The 17,255-nt window shown below is 38.1% G+C and overlaps 1 protein-coding gene across 1 annotated transcript in view; it reads left to right on the forward strand.

Moving 5' to 3' along the window:
- The window catches only part of TMEM39A (transmembrane protein 39A), a 30,721-nt gene extending 14,455 nt beyond the window's left edge, over positions 1-16,266 (forward strand). The window contains exons 5-9 of the mRNA XM_027585432.2: positions 3,157-3,311; positions 8,665-9,013; positions 9,790-9,977; positions 11,893-12,013; positions 14,919-16,266. Of these exons, the coding sequence (XP_027441233.1) occupies positions 3,157-3,311; positions 8,665-9,013; positions 9,790-9,977; positions 11,893-12,013; positions 14,919-15,152 (1,047 nt within the window). The 3' untranslated portion in view covers positions 15,153-16,266. The remainder of the gene's footprint in view (positions 1-3,156; positions 3,312-8,664; positions 9,014-9,789; positions 9,978-11,892; positions 12,014-14,918) is intronic.
- Positions 16,267-17,255: the final 989 nt, after the last annotated feature.

Below are 17,255 nucleotides of genomic sequence, written 5' to 3' on the forward strand. Positions count from 1 at the left end.
TAAAAAACAAACAAAAAACACATTTCTCCCAAGTTTGTTATTTAGGTCATGAAAGTAGGTGCTTACTTTTGGATATATTACACTATATTCTTCCTTTAGAGGAACTCAGTGGAGTTTTATGTTTTTCTATGTGAAAACAAGCAGGATTTCGTTTCATCTCTTCAGTTACATAGAAATGGTATTTGAACATGCCAAATTAGTATGTCCGGCTAATGTGTAAATCCTTCATAACTGGAGTTTCTACCTTGGAGCTCCAAGGGCTATAACTTGATGTACTCCATTTCTTCCTTTTGCTAATGGCTTCACAGTAGTTTAACAAGTTTTGCATGACCTTAGTTGAAAAGTATGTTAGCTGTTTTCTAAAGAAACCTGTAATTCTTACTGAGAACAAAATACTTAAGCTAAATTTAAACAGGTTTCTGGTCAAAGACTGAAATCTGTACCTTAAAGTCCATGAGGAAGAATGAAAGAATGTTTAAATAATTATGGGATATCTACATAATGGAATAGCATGCAGCCATTAAAAAGATGAAAATGCACTGACCACTAAAATATTAAGTAAAAAAAAAAACAAAGTATATAACAGTGTTTAGAATAGGTGGGTAGAAGGAACAAAATACATTTGCTTATGTATGAATAAATTATCTCTAGAAGGACCTACAAACTAATAACAGGCTGCCTAGTTGTGGCTGGTAACAGGACCAGAAGAAGGGAAATTTCACAACAAACACTATTGCACATTTTGTATCTTGAGTGTTGGTGAACATATTACCTGTTCAGAAATTAAAAATAAGAGCTGTATAGGGATTCTCTTCCTAAAAAAGCTAAATTAGATGGTAAGACCCATCATAAATCATCTTTCCTTCCTTCCATTAAAATGTTTGCCTTTTTTGGGGGGGGAGGGGCAGTTGCTTATATATCCTGAGAAAGACCAATCATTTTTAAGGAGAGGCTGGAGGTAATTAATTCAGAATGCTAAATACTATTCAAAAGGAATACCTCCAACTAGATAAGACTGTTTATTCACCTCCAGGCCAATTCTACTTCTTGACTTGCTCCGCAAGACCAAAAAGTAATTCAGCTATTCTTCTACCAACCTGAGGCAACTCCCTTTTTATTTTTAAATTTATTATTATTATTTTTTAAAGATTTTATTTATGTATTTGAGAGCGAGGATAAGAGAGGGAGAGAACATGAGAGCGAGGATAAGAGAGAGAGAGATTAAGAGAGAGCGAGGATAAGAGAGAGAGAGAACCTGCTGAGCAGGGAGACCAATGCAGGACTCGATCCCGGGACTCCAGGATCATGACCTGAGCCGAAGACAGTCACTTAACCCACTGAACCACCCAGGCACCCCCTGCAACTCCCTTTTTAAGAAACTGGTTTTCTAAATAGGAAGGTAGTACATTTTATTGGGAAAAAAAAATTGGAAAACACTAAAATATAAAGCAGAAAAAAATTTTAAATTACAACCTCATTATTGAAAGGGCCATATTTTTGATATATTTGGTATATAAATTTTTATGTGCATATGTACTATACTTCTCAGTTAACATAATATTAGGAATATTTTTCTACTCCTTACCTGGCTCATTTTTGCTTATTCTTTAATCCCAGCTAAAATACTACTTCCTCAGAAAGGCTTCCCTAGGTTGGGGTCTCTTGTTATTTGCTTTCCCTTATAGCCCACTCTTTTCCTGTAGCACTTACCACAATTGTAAAAATAATTATTTGTGTAAATATAAGTTTAATTTTTGTCTTTCTTAATTGGGCAGCCTCATAAAGACAGAATTCTTAATTTGTCTTGGTTACTACTGTGTCCCTAGGACCCGATATAGCATCTGCCATGCTTAGCATAGTGGTTAAGAGCTTGGGCTCTGGAATAAGACAAAAATGATAAATACGTCCAAGCTCTGCTACTCTGGTGACATTGGGCAGAGCAGCCTTTTTAATTTTGAAAATGGAGACAATGGAGTAATTCCAGCCACTTAAATGCCTTCCTTAGGCTTTGACATGTAGGGTACATTGGCATGAGGTATGTATCAGGGGAGTGATAACACAATTATTTGCCCTGCGGTTAGAACAGTTTGAACCTTCCCCACGGTTTGAGGCTTATAGTATTAATTCAATTGCTTCTTCGCATTTATAAGTCACTGTATAAGTATTATATATTGCGTATATGTCATATATGCTATGTAGTATGTTGGGTAAATTAAGAAATGGATACATGAAGGACCTGAAAACTCCTTATCCCCTCCCATTGCTGTTGACCCTACATAATTTTTTTTTTTGCCTTTTCTACATTCTGACACTGCTGTTTTCAGGTTGTAGGAATCTGCCATTTTCCCCTGCGTTTTGCTCATTCTCTTCCTAGTTCATTCTGAAAGAACATAACATTGCAGAGCTTCACATTTAGACAAGTATGCGTTACTATATTTAATCTGTCTTTAAAATGTGGGATTAAAGAAAAATATTTGAATAGCTGTGATATAAAGAAGTGGAAGTGATTGTCCATTATTTCTGTTTGCAAAAGTCAAAAGAGAAACTTTTATTTATATAGGGATTTGTCAGAGAAGCTCTGATTATTTTTTGAAGCTCCAGTAATTCATTAAACATTAATTCAGCAAATAGATTGGGAGGAGGATCCCAAGGAAAATGGAAAAAACATTGTTGCTACTATTGAGACTATTACAGTTTAGTCTGAAATCAGGTAAATTAATGGTTCAGTATCTTTATGTACATAAAAATCACCTGGTGGATTATTAAAATATAGGTCCCTTGACTTAGTTTTGTTCCCTATATTTGGTAAGGAAAGGCAGTAGGAATTTGCAAGTTCAGTAAGCAGCCCAAGTAATTCTGATGAATGTGGTTCATGGACCATACTTTGAGAATCCCCAGTGTAAACAAATTAGACAATGTCATAAGAACTTAAGGGACGTCTGTATGAGACACTATGAGAATACAAGGAGGAACCAACAAATTGCCTGGAAAAGTCTGAATCTTTAAAAATGAAGATAAGGTGGGATCGGGCAGTTTTTCTTCTCCCCCCCTTTAATTGGGGGGGCAGATTTCCACTAAATCTTAATTCCTTGAGTCACATTGCTTTTGAATAAGGCCATTTATAAAATGTTCCTTTTGGTGCTTCCAAACTTTCAGGCCACTAAGGCGGGTGCAGCATCTATGATTCACTACATGGTTCTGATATCAGCTCGCTTGGTGCTACTCACTTTATGTGGATGGGTACTTTGTTGGACCCTCGTCAATCTCTTCCGAAGCCATTCAGTGCTCAATCTCCTTTTCCTTGGCTACCCGTGAGTACTCCAGTTTTACCATTTTATCAGTAAGTTTTTAAAGAAATTATTGGGTCAAGCAAACAATCCTATAAAAGTGAGAAAGAGGAAATTGTTCAAATATAAGCCAAAAGCTCAGAAAATTGGAAAAATCAGTGAGTAGGGTGACCATATAATTTATTCTCTACACTAGGATACATTTGGGACAATAGGGATAAACCAGGACTGTCCCAAGAAACTGGAGAGGTCTGGCTATTCTACCAGTGGAGAATATTTTAATTGGCTCTCTTCATCAAATAAGGCGCCCAAGTACTGCCTATATTGGCACAAATGATAGGTAATGTTAGTTGAATGAGCTGGCTCATCAATCTTAGTCTTTTGGTCAGATTATTTTGATCTTTGGGTTCACGTAACAGAAATACCCCATACTCAAGCCCTGTGGACTTAAGTACTTTTTTTGACCAGCATTTTATTATGGAAATTTTAAACAACATGAGATTGAAAGAATTTTTCAGCAAGCACCTGTTACCCCACCTAGATTCCATTCATTAATATTTTACTATATTTGCGTGACACATAACTGTCCAGCTATTCCTCTGTCCATCCATCAGTCCATCTTTTTTTGGTACATTTGAAAGTTAAATTGCAGACCTCAGTTCACTTCCTCCAAAATATGTCAGCATGTGCGTATCAATAACTAGAGTTTGATATTTGCTTACAGTTTTCCTTTTGAGGTAAAATTCATTATATAAAATAAAATTCACAAATCTGGTATACATTTGCTGAGTCTTGAGAAATGCATATACCTGTAAGTCAAACCTGTATCCCAATGTGGAACATGACCATTATTCCAGAGGTTCCTTCATGCCTCTTTCCAATCAAACCCCACCCCCCACTTCCCAGAGGTAATCAACTGTTTTGATTTTTTTTCCACCATAGATTAGTTTACCAGTTCTAGAATTTCATATAAATGGAATTATAAGGTATATACACTTTTGTATAAGCCTTCTCTCATTCAGCATGTTGTTTTTGAGAATCCTCCACGTGGTTACATATGTCTGTAACGTTTCATATATGAATATACTATAGTTTGTTTAGTCTCCTGTTGAATATCTGGGTTGTTTCCAGTTTGGGGCTATTAACTAAAAATAAAACCGTTAGGCACATTCTTATACAAGTCTTTTTTTGTGAAGAAATGTTTTCATTCTCTTCAAAGAAATACCTAGGAGAAGCCTTGCTAAGCCATAAGGTAGGAGGAATATGTTTAGTTTTATAAGAATCTACCAGACCTTTTCCCAAAGAAGTATCATTTTATCCTCCCATAAATTCTTTTTTTTTAAAGATTTTATTTATTTATTTGACAGAGACAGCGAGAGCAGGAACACAAGCAGGGGGAGTGGGAGAGGGAGAAGCAGGCTTCCCGCGGAACAGGGAGCCTGATGTGGGACCCGATCCTAGGACCCTGGGATCATGACCTGAGCCGAAGGCAGACACTTAACGACTGAGCCACCCAGGCGCCCACCTTCCATCAATTCTATAAGCATTCTGGTTGCTCCACATTTTTATCAGCATTTGATGTTTTCTGTTTTTTAAATTCTAGCCATTGTGATGAGTGTATAGTTGTATCTTATTATACATACTGGCTTTTAAACTCTTCTGAATAGTTTAACTTGTATACCTTGGGCTAATACTTTCTTCATTGGATGTTAGTAGATAGCTACCACTTATTGCTGTTATGTGCTAGCTGCTGGGCTAGATGTTTATAAACATCACCTCATGAAATCATCCCATAACCCAGGAGGCTGTGTATTTAGTCTGACATAACAGTTCCAAAGTACTAGTGGCTTTAAAAAGTTAGAAGTTTATTTCTCTCTTCTGTATAGTCTGTGTGTAAATCATCTTGGATAGCTGTGGCAGCTAGCTTCCAAGGTGTTGGGAGCCAGGCTTCTGCTCTCTTTTTTGCTCCACCTTCCCTAACAGGATAGACTATGAGGGAGGTTGGAAATTTGTCTTTAGTAGAACAGCTGTATCTCAACTAAAAATTCTATTGCAGTGGAAGAGCAGGAGAACAGTGGCTCTTGGCAGACAATTAGCAGGCCTTGCCACAGGTAAAGACAGATTAAGAGACTAAAAACCTTTCCTGTGGTCAGACAATTAGAAAGACTCAGGTCTTTTTGATTCCAGCGTTCTTGTCTGCACCATTACTCTGTAATCAGTAGTTCTCAAAGTGTGGTTCTCAGAACAGCAGCATCAGCATCACCTGGAAATTTTTTAGAAATAGAAATTCTCAGATCCACCCCAAACCTACTGAAACAGAAACTCCAGAAGGTAGGACCCAGCAATTTGTCTTTTAACAGGCCCTCCAGATGATTCTGATGCTTACTCAAGCTTGAGAATCATTGCTTTATATAACCATTTATGGTGCTGAAGTGTAAGCATGGATTTATATGGGTAGTTACATAGTATAAAATCAAGGCATAATTAGAGGTTATGCAGGGATGGCAGGAAGAGTCTTTCTATTGGTTGTCCTATGGTGGGTCTAATTATACTGTTTACTTATTTATTTTTCTAGTTATACTGTTTAATTATTTAAGGCAATCAACTCAGTTCATTAGTATTACCCTTTTCCCTACAAAATGAACTCTATATTATAAACATTTTCCATGATTCATATTTATTACAAGGCATATATTTTACATCAGTTGTTTCTGTATGTCTAGACTAATACTTCACCTACTTCAACTTCAAATGATTTCATTATTCTATTTCTCAGCAATAGCTGGTTTAATCAGTTGGGTTTAACTGCATTTGATTTGAAAGGCTAATTATGGATATATCAAGCAATATTTTGGGCAGGTTTAAAAGAATTACCATGTCAAAATGGGTAGCAAACTTGTTCATTTCAGTAGAATATAAAGAAACTTAATTTTGAAGGTTCCCCACGCCCCTGTAAAACAATGAAAGAAGCATGTAATTTAAACAGATTTTATGTTTAAATATATTTGCCTTCTTCACTTTTTAAAAGTTGAATAATCTTTCACCTAACTTAAATTAAAAAATAATTATAAGAAGTTTAACATACTAGACAGTGGCAATAACTACATCTTTATTTTCTTGTTTATTCATAGGTTAAAAAAGGGACTCTTTACTGCCTTTTTTTTTTTTAACTTGATTCTCAGCTAGCTTCTCAGTTTAGATTAGTCCAGTGACTAATGGTTGTAGCTCTTATATTTATCTTGAATCTATCCACTGCTCTCTGTAACCTCTGCTGTTACATTCTAAACTTCCATCTGGTCTTCTGGTAACCCATTCTTGCTCTCCTTCTTTCCATTTTTTATTGTAGCCGTAATGATTTTCAGAATGGAAGTTGAATCATGTCACTAACCCTCTTTAAAATTCTTTAATGAGTCATTTCCTTTACCCCCTTTTACCTTACAGAGCCCTCCAAAGTCTAAGCCTTTGATGCTACCTTTCTAGTTTCTCTCATTCTACCCTGTATCAGTTATCTATTGCCATATAATGCTGTAACAAACAGCTGCAAAACCATGGTAGCATTCCACAATGTGTATTTATTGTGCATGCGTTGGAGTCAGCCGGAAGTCAAGAAGCGCTCCTGATCTTAGCTGGGTTCAGTCACCCTTGTGGGATTGACTAGCTGTCAGTTTAAGTAACCAGGACAACTCAGCTCTGCTCTAAGTGTCTCTCATGCTCTGGCAGGCTAGGTATGGACACATGAAATTGATCGAATGGAATGAAAGCAAGCCCCAGCGTGCAAGCCCATTTTAAGCTTCTGATCACATCGTGTTTGCTGACATTCCATGGGCCAGAACAGGTCACATTGTTGAGCCCATTGTGGGGCTAGGGCAGGGTCACTTCACACACAGAATGAGGGCTGTGTAGTAAGACTACAGGAAGGGTTAAGAAATGGGGCCATCCTTGCAATCTGCCACACACCCTAGCCTCTCGTCTCACCTCTATATGTGCAGCTTGTGTTTCCAGCAATATTGACAGGTTTCTCTGGCCTTCACAGTTTTGCATATGTGTGAGTTCTGCCGGTTGCTTCTTCATTTACTCCTTCCCACACTACTACTCCAGGGCACATTCATGGTGGATCATGGAGCTGCTAACCATCCTCTTACTTTGTAACAAGCTCATTCTTTCTCCCTCTAGAGAAAACTAGGAATAGGTGAATTTGTTAATATTTTTATAAAATACATAACTAAATAGGATATCTTTGTAATTGCTGTTTTTCATATCTGAATTTATGCCAGTGAAATGACCATTTTATTTACAATATGTAAATCACAATGTGGACATTACTTAATGAGGATTGGGGAAAGTATTTTTAAAAAGTTTTAAGGAACCAAGGTTGAAATGACTGTAAGAAGTTATGAAAAGTCTCAAAAATATCCAGTCCTTTAACCAAGTTACTCTACTTCTAGAAATTTTTTTATTGTACTTCTAGAATTTGTTTCATTAATTCATCAAATATTTATTGAGTGCCTAGTATGTTTCAGCCACTATTTTAGACATCAAGGAAATAGCAGTGAATTAAGTAGACCCAAATCTCTGGTACACAGAACTTAATATTGTAGTGAGGGGGAAGATAGACCAAAAAAGAAGAACAAAACACCCCCACCCAAATAAAAAACCTGAAAAGTATGTAAATATATGAGTGGTAAGATCTGTGAAGAAAAATAACCAGGCAGGGGGAACTGAGAGGGCCTGTAGGACTGGGGTGGGTGATGTAGTGGGGAGGCAGGGGAGCCCCTCACTGAGAAGGGGAAGTTGGAAGTGAAGGGCGCACCATTTGAAAATTACCAGATGCACACAAAGATCATGTAGGATCTTATCCATACATTCATATTTATGGTAATGCAAAGTAAGAAACCACCTATGTTTCCAACAAGAGAGAAATGAGTCAATTATGGTACATCTCTATGAGAATACTATAGTATCTTTAAAAATTGTTATAGAAAAAATATGTAATGACATGAAAAAAATGCTCAAAATAGATACGCATACATAAACACACACTCAAAGTTACAAAACAGTTTATACTGTATGAGGCTAAACATAAAAAAAAAAAGTATGAAGTCTGTGCACCCAGTTGTAAAAATTATAAAAGTGATCATTTTTTGGTGTTTTCTATTTTGTCATTGTGATTTTCTGTAGTCTTCTATTCTCCAATGAATGTATATTGCCTTTGTGTGAAGAAATTAAAGAACTTCCCCAGTAATGAATTTACTGTCAGCAGAGTCCCTGTTCTCTTAAGTTCATTCTCGTGAATCATGACTATTTTACTAACATAGTTATCAGCTTTGATCTTAGGTGGCATCTGTGGTCTCATTTTCATATTTACCGTCTTCTACAGGTTTGGTGTTTATGTTCCACTCTGCTGTTTCCACCAAGATAGTAGAGCTCATCTTCTTCTCACAGACTATAATTATGTGGTTCAGCACCAGGCGGTAGAAGAAAGTGCCTCAACTGTGGGTGGCTTGGCCAAATCCAAAGACTTCCTCTCCTTATTGCTGGAGTCTCTAAAAGAACAGTTTAATAATGCCACGCCCATCCCCACACACAGCTGCCCCCTATCTCCAGACCTCATTCGCAATGAAGTTGAATGTCTAAAAGCGGATTTCAACCACAGAATCAAGGAAGTTCTCTTCAACTCCCTCTTCAGTGCCTACTATGTTGCATTTCTCCCCCTGTGTTTTGTGAAGGTAAGTGGTTCCTTTTATGTGCTTCCTGAATTTGTGTGTGAATGACATAAACTGGGTATTTCTTATTTAATCCCCCTTTTCTCTGTCTCCCCTTTGGCAGCCTGGATGGTGGAGTTCGGCTGCATCTGGAGTGCACTAATACCGCTCCTGGTTGGCGGATAGGTATTTCCATATATGTGATGCACCCGTGGTGGTCCCCTCTTTTTTTTCCTTTTTTAAATTTTTTTTTTTTTTCCAGTTTCTGGGAAAAATAAAATTTGTGTTTATAATAGAATCAGTATGTAGTAGCTTAAGAGGATTGAGGTTTTAATACAGTTCAGCCTACTGTAGTTGATCTTAACATGGTTAATCAGGACTTTCCTTGAATTTAATCTAACCTTTATCTAAATTTCAATTTACTTCAGTAGAAAAGAAAAATGGTCTGGATGTCACTTCAGCCCAAAATCTTTTGGGACATTTTAGTACCCTTTCTTCACCCACTGAGAAGCACATCTGCAGCCGGAGTGGTCATTTACAGAGGGCACTCACCTCTTCTAGAAAGGAAGCACTTAAAATATAATTGCCTCTCCCTCCCAACCCTAATTCATACAGCCAGAAAGTCAGGTTGAAGGATTTTGGAGGACTCTGCTCTTGAACTTTCTGCACGGACAGCAGGACAACCAGTGCATGTGTGACTCAGTGTGGCATCTGTCTGCAGGGCATATGTACACGCACCCATCCCTACCTTCTTGCTTAACAGTGCATAGATCATTTCTCCCTTTTCTGATCTTTTCCAGAGTACCCAGTACTATGACATGCGCTGGTCATGTGAGCACCTCATTATGGTGTGGATCAATGCTTTTGTCATGCTCACCACACAACTGCTGCCATCCAAATACTGTGATTTGCTACATAAATCAGCTGCTCACCTGGGCAAGTGGCAGAAGCTTGAACATGGGTCCTACAGCAATGCTCCACAGCACATGTGAGTAGCCTAGAGGGTAAAACCATATAACACCTTCTACATGCTGCTGATCATGTTTATTTGCTTTGTATGTCATTCTTGTTCTTGGCTTTTGAACATTTAATTTTTAGTTTTTTGTCTACGTGGATGCTTGTCATCACTCTAAACTGAACACAGGGGACATTAACTCATTCCCACCACCATCCCCAGTCCCTCCTTAAATGCCTCCTACCTGTCAGCTGCTCGGTCACCTGGAGTGTGTAATTTGTTTCCCAAGCTGTAATATTGGAGTTTTCTTTCAGTCTTAACCCTTTGCCCAAATTCACAGAGTCATGATATATTTTTAATTCTCTTTGGAAGCCTGTAAGATTCATCTTCTCCTCCTCATTGCCACAGCTAAATAGTTGCTAGCTAATCATCTTACACTCAGGCAGCTAGAATTTGCTTCTCTCATCTTTTCTTTCTAATAAATGCAAATTTGTTCTAGTAGTTTTCCTTGCTTGCATTTTTTATCTTTTTTCCTAAACTCGTTAGTGAATGTTTCCCTGCTTTTCCCATATTTAAATGAAAACTGTCCCTAATTGAGTTCTCTCTGAGTATTCCTCTCATTGTGTCCCCTTATCAGTCATTTCTCTGCATGGTCCCTGTGATCCAAAATGGGTAACTTTAGAACCCTTTTGTTCTCTCACTTCTGAGCCCTTCACCATACCTTCCTGTCAGACCTGGACCTTCATCTTCCTCCCTTTTATAATTGGAACATTTCACAAATTTCATCACCTAGAAATTCTTTCCTAATGAAGTGGGACAGATTGAGGGGACTTGCCCTTCCCCTCTCCCCCTCAGAGTCCTCCCTTCAATTATCTGCCTTGATGTCTGATACAGATTAGCACAGGCCTTCAAGCCCAGGAACTGAAAGAGATTGGGCCAGGCTGAAAAGAAACCCGACTGTGGGCAAAGGACAAATTTCAATAAAAATTGAAAATACAATCCACAGTACTAGTACTGTACATCTTCAGGCTCCTTGATGGCACATGGCCATGAGGTGTATCATCACTTTAATGCTGGTAAGTGTGAGCAAGGCCGACGGAACATTTTCTGAACTGGGAAAGCTTCAGGGTGCTAGACTTTTTTCTTTTCCTTTTTTTTTTTTTAACATACCTAAAATGTCCCAGTTCTTACCCTAGGAAACTAACCTTTCCAAAATCAGGAAGAGATGAATTAACTTAGATTTTTTTAAAAAGCTTAACCTGAAGATCCCCAACCCCACCCCAACTCCATTACATTGGTGCTGGAAACAATGAAGCTTCTTCCATAACTTCTTTTTCCTAGAGAAACTTCTATAAAAATAAACCAAGAAAGCGGTAAAAAGTAAAGTCTGTGTGTCATTACCTTGTGTGTCTCTGTGTTCTGTATATCTTCACGCATATATGAGGCATTTGAAGTATGTGACAAATAGCTTGATTTTCTATAGCTTTCTGGGATGTAGGTCTACAGTAGATGTCATGCTGATTTGACAGTGTGTTCATTTCTCCACTATTCTCACTACAGTCCACTTTCTCTTGTTTGTTCTCTCTAGCATTTCCATCAGTAGATTTTGCTCACTTGGGATTGAGATGACAGTCCACTTACTTAACGCTTGATTTTCTGGCTCATAGATGCCTTACACATTAACTTCTGCTCATTCTCCAAAGCCTCATAAGTCCTTTGACCCTGAGTTAACTGTATCACTTTGCAGCCTCTCTACTATATAGCAATGAAGTTATGATAACAAATCCTTCCTAACTCTTTCCAGTTTGACTATACAATGTATTCTCAGAATTCAGGCAGATGAAGCCTTGAATACTTAATCCCTTCCATAGAAATGTAGTTGGCCTTGCCAGACACTGTCTTATCTGTAATTGCCAATATGCTAACATTGCATTTCTTTCTCCCTTAGTTGGTCAGAAAATACAATATGGCCTCAAGGGGTGCTGGTGCGACACAGCAGATGCTTATATAGAGCCATGGGGCCTTACAACGTGGCAGTGCCTTCAGATGTATCCCATGCCCGCTTTTATGCAAGTACCACTTATTTATTTTCAAACATAAACTTAGTGCTAAGTGTTAGGAGGCCACTATGTGTAAGCACCTAGCACAGTGTGTGGCACACTGTAATAATTATTACTATTACTATAATAATGGCCCTTGTCTTTTGGAAATATATTCAGAAAGGCAGTTTGAAGATCAGGTACCAGCTAGCATTGTCCCAGCTCCAACAGCTTAAAAGTCCTATTGGGATTTGTCATGTCTGGTATTACCTAAAACAAGTAGGCAGTTATTTAAGACTTCCCTTTTTCATCTTATAATTTTTATTTGTAATAGTTTGGTTTAGTGGTATCCTTATTATATTGTGTTTATGTATCCTTAAGTGATATTAGTATAGTAGTAATGTAATGGTTTTGTTTGTTTTTATTGGGTTTGGGTTTATTTTTTGTTTGGGTTTTTTTTTTGTGTTTTTTGTTGTTTTTTTGGTATTTGTCATTTGTATCACCTCCTTAAAGTACCTTGACTTCCCTTTTGAAAGTAAGACAAATGCCATGATCTCTGGCCTTTTACCTTTTCCTGGATTAAAAGGAAAAAGGCTTACAAGTTAAAAAGGAAGAAGCAATAGACATCCATTAAACCCAGCTTCTGTCCCATTTGAATTTATGCCTTGGATTATGTTCTATTGATCTTTCAGTTTTCTGGAAATTCTGACTCTAGGAGGCAGAAGTATTTATTATATGGGAAAGGCTAGCTGATCAGTCGCAGTGGGGAAAAGAAGGTGCATGCAGGGGACTGTTCATAGTGCAGTGCCTTGCCTTTCAATGGAGATTATAGTCTAAAAAAGAATTGGAGATCTTTTTTTGAGATACTTGAATCTCATTCTGCCTCCCTCTCAGTTCCCTGTGAAGGTACATGGGTGTTCTGGTTCTGCAGGTGTTTGCTGCTAAGGGCCTTGCAGTTAAATACTGGGAGTTTCACATAGGGCTGGATGTTTGTAAATACAATGGGGGTGGGTAGGGGAGGACAGGGTGGGGGCTGGGAGGAGCATGGGGCAGGTGAGAGGCCCTTGAATGAGGAAACTAGGGAGGAGCCGACTTAAGTCACAACCACATAAGCATTTGGTTTCTACACAGAATATTTAATTCAGTCAGGTGTATTCCATAGGCCGTTAATGACTTCTGTTGGCCCTTGCAGTCGCCTCAAGAAACCTATAATAACCAGATGTTTTATTGGAGTTTTCTGCTTGAAAAATAAGTATTTTCCTTGCTAGTGTGTTGGATTGCTGAAGAATCAGGTGAAATCCAAAGAATAAGGATTAAGAAAATTAACTTATTACTGATTTTGCATGACCGAACAGGTAAATCAGTGTTTTGTCCAAGTGGTCCTTGGGCCACTTGCATTTAAATCACCTGGCTCACTCTTTATAAAGTAATTCAGGGTCCCTACCCCAGCTGAATCAGAATGTCTGAAGGATTCCAGGAATTTGCAGCATTTACCTATTTGAAATGATTCTTAGGCACACTGAAGTTTGAGAACACTCATTTAAAATGTGCCGACTACCTATAGCTGTTAGAAGTTAAAACTTTTCCTCACCTTTCTACTCATTCAGTTTATAGCTTACTGGCACATTTAATTTTAAATATTATAATTGTCGCAGAAACTCCCATTGCCTGAGTCCTTTTGGAATATTAATTCTGAGCCAATTTTATACATGATATTACTGGGTATCATATACTATAACCCAGGTTAAACATTTTCTTCCTCTCAAAGAAGGACCCGAAGAATCTTGCTACCTTTTGGAGCTGTCATGATGATTTGGCTTTATTCTCAGATTTGAACCTTGAGGTCTAAATTAGTTTATTTAGATCTGATATGCTACCATTGTCACAGTTTGCAACCTTCTGTCTTTCTATTCATAATATGTTTTTATTAGTAAACCAGGATTTAGCCTCTTAGAGTGAAGAATTTGGTGGAATGAAAACAGTGAGCAGTCCTGTTTTTAGCCAAACTCTAATTCTGATGAATTTTTCCTTCCTTCCTCATTGTCCTGTCAGTGTACCCTACTTCTTAATATCCAGAAAAAAACCCAGCAGAAATACATGGTGTAGAGGATTTGAGTCAGTGATGATGGTGGGTGAACGGTTTAAGGGAAAATTAAGAAATTATTGTTTTGATATTTCCACTTGTAAGACTTCCCCTCCCCCCCAGACATGTCTAGTGTGTTTATGTCTTAGATCAGCCCACAGACTAACAATGATTTTTACTTTTTTAAATGCTTCCTTTTAAATGGCTTTAAGTACCTATATAATATCTTTAATTTTTGCCTCTTGACTTGCGAAGTCTAAAATATTTTCCATTCAGGGTGCCTGGGTGGCTCAGTTGGTTAGGCGACTGCCTTCGGCTCGGGTCATGATCCTGGAGTCCCGGGATCGAGTCCCGCACCGGGCTCCCTGCTCAGTAGGGAGTCTGCTTCTCCCTCTGACCCTCTTCCCTCTCGTGCTCTCTATCTCTCATTCTCTCTCTCTCTAAAATAAATAAATAAAATCTTTTTTTAAAAAAAAATAAATAAAATATTTTCCATTCAGTCAATTTATCCAGTCCCTGTCTTAGATAAATGTACTTTCGATTATCTCAAAAAAAATATATAGCCAAGATATAATTTTAAGAAAAATGTTTAGAGGCAGTTCTTTTGGGTGGGATCCTTTCTCATATCTCAGGGCATTGAAATAAAATTTATTTCATTATTCCTTGAGCAAAAAGGAGAAGGTTTGGGTCTCTACAGCAAGAAATAGCCTGATTGATGTTCAGTAAGCAGATCCATATGTTACTGCACACAGGAACCTGTAAATATGAAATTGTTTTAGGAGAAAAATGTGAGAATAACTACAGTCTTTACCTTTCTATGAAATAACGTTTTGCTTTTCAACTTCCTTACAGTTCCTATTTCATCGTCCATTAAGGCTGTTAAATCTGCTCATCCTTATCGAGGGCAGTGTCGTCTTCTACCAGCTCTATTCCTTGCTGCGGTCGGAGAAGTGGAACCACACACTTTCCATGGCTCTCATCCTCTTCTGCAACTACTATGTTTTATTTAAACTTCTCCGGGACAGAATAGTATTAGGCAGGGCATACTCCTACCCACTCAACAGTTATGAACTCAAGGCAAACTAAGCTGCCTCTCAACAATGAGGGAGAACTCAGATAAAAATATTTTCATACGTTCTATTTTTTTCTTGCGATTTTTATAAATATTTAAGATATTTTATATTTTGTATACTATTATGTTTTGAAAGATGGGAAGGGTAAGGGATATTAAATGTATCCACAAACAAGGTGATGTGATCTTTCATGTGTTAGTACATTTGAATAATACACAGGACGAGAGGTGTGCCTCTCCAGTAAAGAGATTGATTTGTTTGTATGGCTCTGGAATAACTCATTCATTTATGAACACATCTCATATATCACTTGACACCGTATCTTTGGTGTGTCTACTTTCCTTCCAGTCCTTTCATTATCTTCAGTCCTCAGTTGGCCTTCGTGCTACAGAAAGGGAGATCAGTGCCTGACAGCGCCCATTCTCTTTCTCTTTGGCTGGTTAATAGTATTGGAATACTTGGGGCAAAGAGTGGCTTATAGTCCTGGCTGGGACTCTCTTTGTTGCATCCTGGGAGGAAGCATTTCTGAGAAATAGGAACTCAGTGTTTTGTTCTGCCCAATGACATTTAAAAATACCTATGAATAAGCTACTGTCCTGAAACTCAGAGGATATTGCTGTCGTTTTCCCTGTTCTTTCATTTCTTTTGCCTCTTAAGATTTTCCTTTAACTGTTAGCTGTTTGAAGTGATACTTTTTAAGACAAAGTCTTTAGAGTACCTGCACTCAGGAAGAAGGTGTATGGCTGGACCAGTGGGAGAAGATGAGTGCAAATGCCATGTGGGCTGGAGTATGGGCAGGCTGAAGATCCCAAGTGACTAGAAGAATGGGCAAGTCCTCAGCTAAACGATCTTGGATGCAGTCTGGGCAGCAGCTCACCTACAGCGGCATGTTTGGAGTTATAAGCTGAAGTGAAATAGAAGAAGTTACCTCTTTGTCCCCCGATAATTTGATCTGTGCCTAAAATGTGTTTTTAATTTCAAATTCCAGAACCTCTATGTTTGTGAGCATTAACCCTTTTCAGTCCATGTCCGTATTCTCGAGAGGTGATCTTCGTCAATTGATGTCACTAGTCATCTAAGCTTCTGAGGCCTTGTCTTGAGAGCCTGAAATATATTCTCATATGTTTTCTGTGCTTGGTTTGGCTTTTTTACACTGTGAACTTTTTGGTGAAACACAATATGACTTATGAAGTAAAAAGACCAATGATGTAATTCATAAACTGGCTCTGAAAACAATTCTTGCAGAAGAGTTCCCAACAGGTTTGCAGCAAAGGCAGCATGATGAGGGCTAGGGGTATATACGCAGCTACCCAAGGTGAATGCTCTGTTTAAATTAACCATTGTTTCCATAAGTATTTTGATGTATGTACTTTTTTTTTTTAAGTTATGTAATTTGGCAATAAGTCTGAGTCTATTCAGCTATTCAGCAAACGCATGTTGACCACCAGGCACCATGTTAGGCACTGGGGATATAGATAGCAGTGACTAAGAAATGCAAAGACCCTACCCTCGTAGAACTTAGAATGTGGGGGGGTGCAAAAATGTGCCATAAATAAATTTATATATAATGTCTCCTGGTAGTAATAATAAGTGGTAAAGAGCAAAAAAATTGGGGCAAGGGAAATAGAAAGTACTAGGAGTGGCATTGCTAGAAGGCATCTTTGAGAAGATAATTTCTGAGCAAAGCAAAGAAGCAAGACTGAGCCATAGAAATAGCTTTGGGGAGTATTCAGTAATAGCAAGGGCAGTGGCCTAAGGTGGGAACAATTTTGGTATATTGGAAAAATAGCAAGGTAACCACAGTATATCGGTTTCGTAAATGGTTCAGCCTAAATATGGTAGTTCTTGGACTGAAGGAGGGCAGGAAAGTTGCCATTTCCATATTCTTTCCTTAGGGTCTTAAAAATAGGGTTTCTTTTGATTAATAAACATCTTTTTTTTTCTTTTTTAAGATTTCACTTATTTGCGAGAGTGAGAGAGAATACATGAGTGGTGGGGAAGGGCATGAGGGAGAGGGAGAAACAGACTACCTGCTGAGCAGGTAGCCCAACTCGGGGCTTGATCTCAGGACCCGGGATCATGACTTGAGCCAAAGGCAGACGTTTCACTGAGCCAC

The sequence above is a fragment of the Zalophus californianus genome, chromosome 1 (assembly GCF_009762305.2).
Source record: "Zalophus californianus isolate mZalCal1 chromosome 1, mZalCal1.pri.v2, whole genome shotgun sequence".
Lineage (NCBI taxonomy): Eukaryota > Metazoa > Chordata > Mammalia > Carnivora > Otariidae > Zalophus > Zalophus californianus.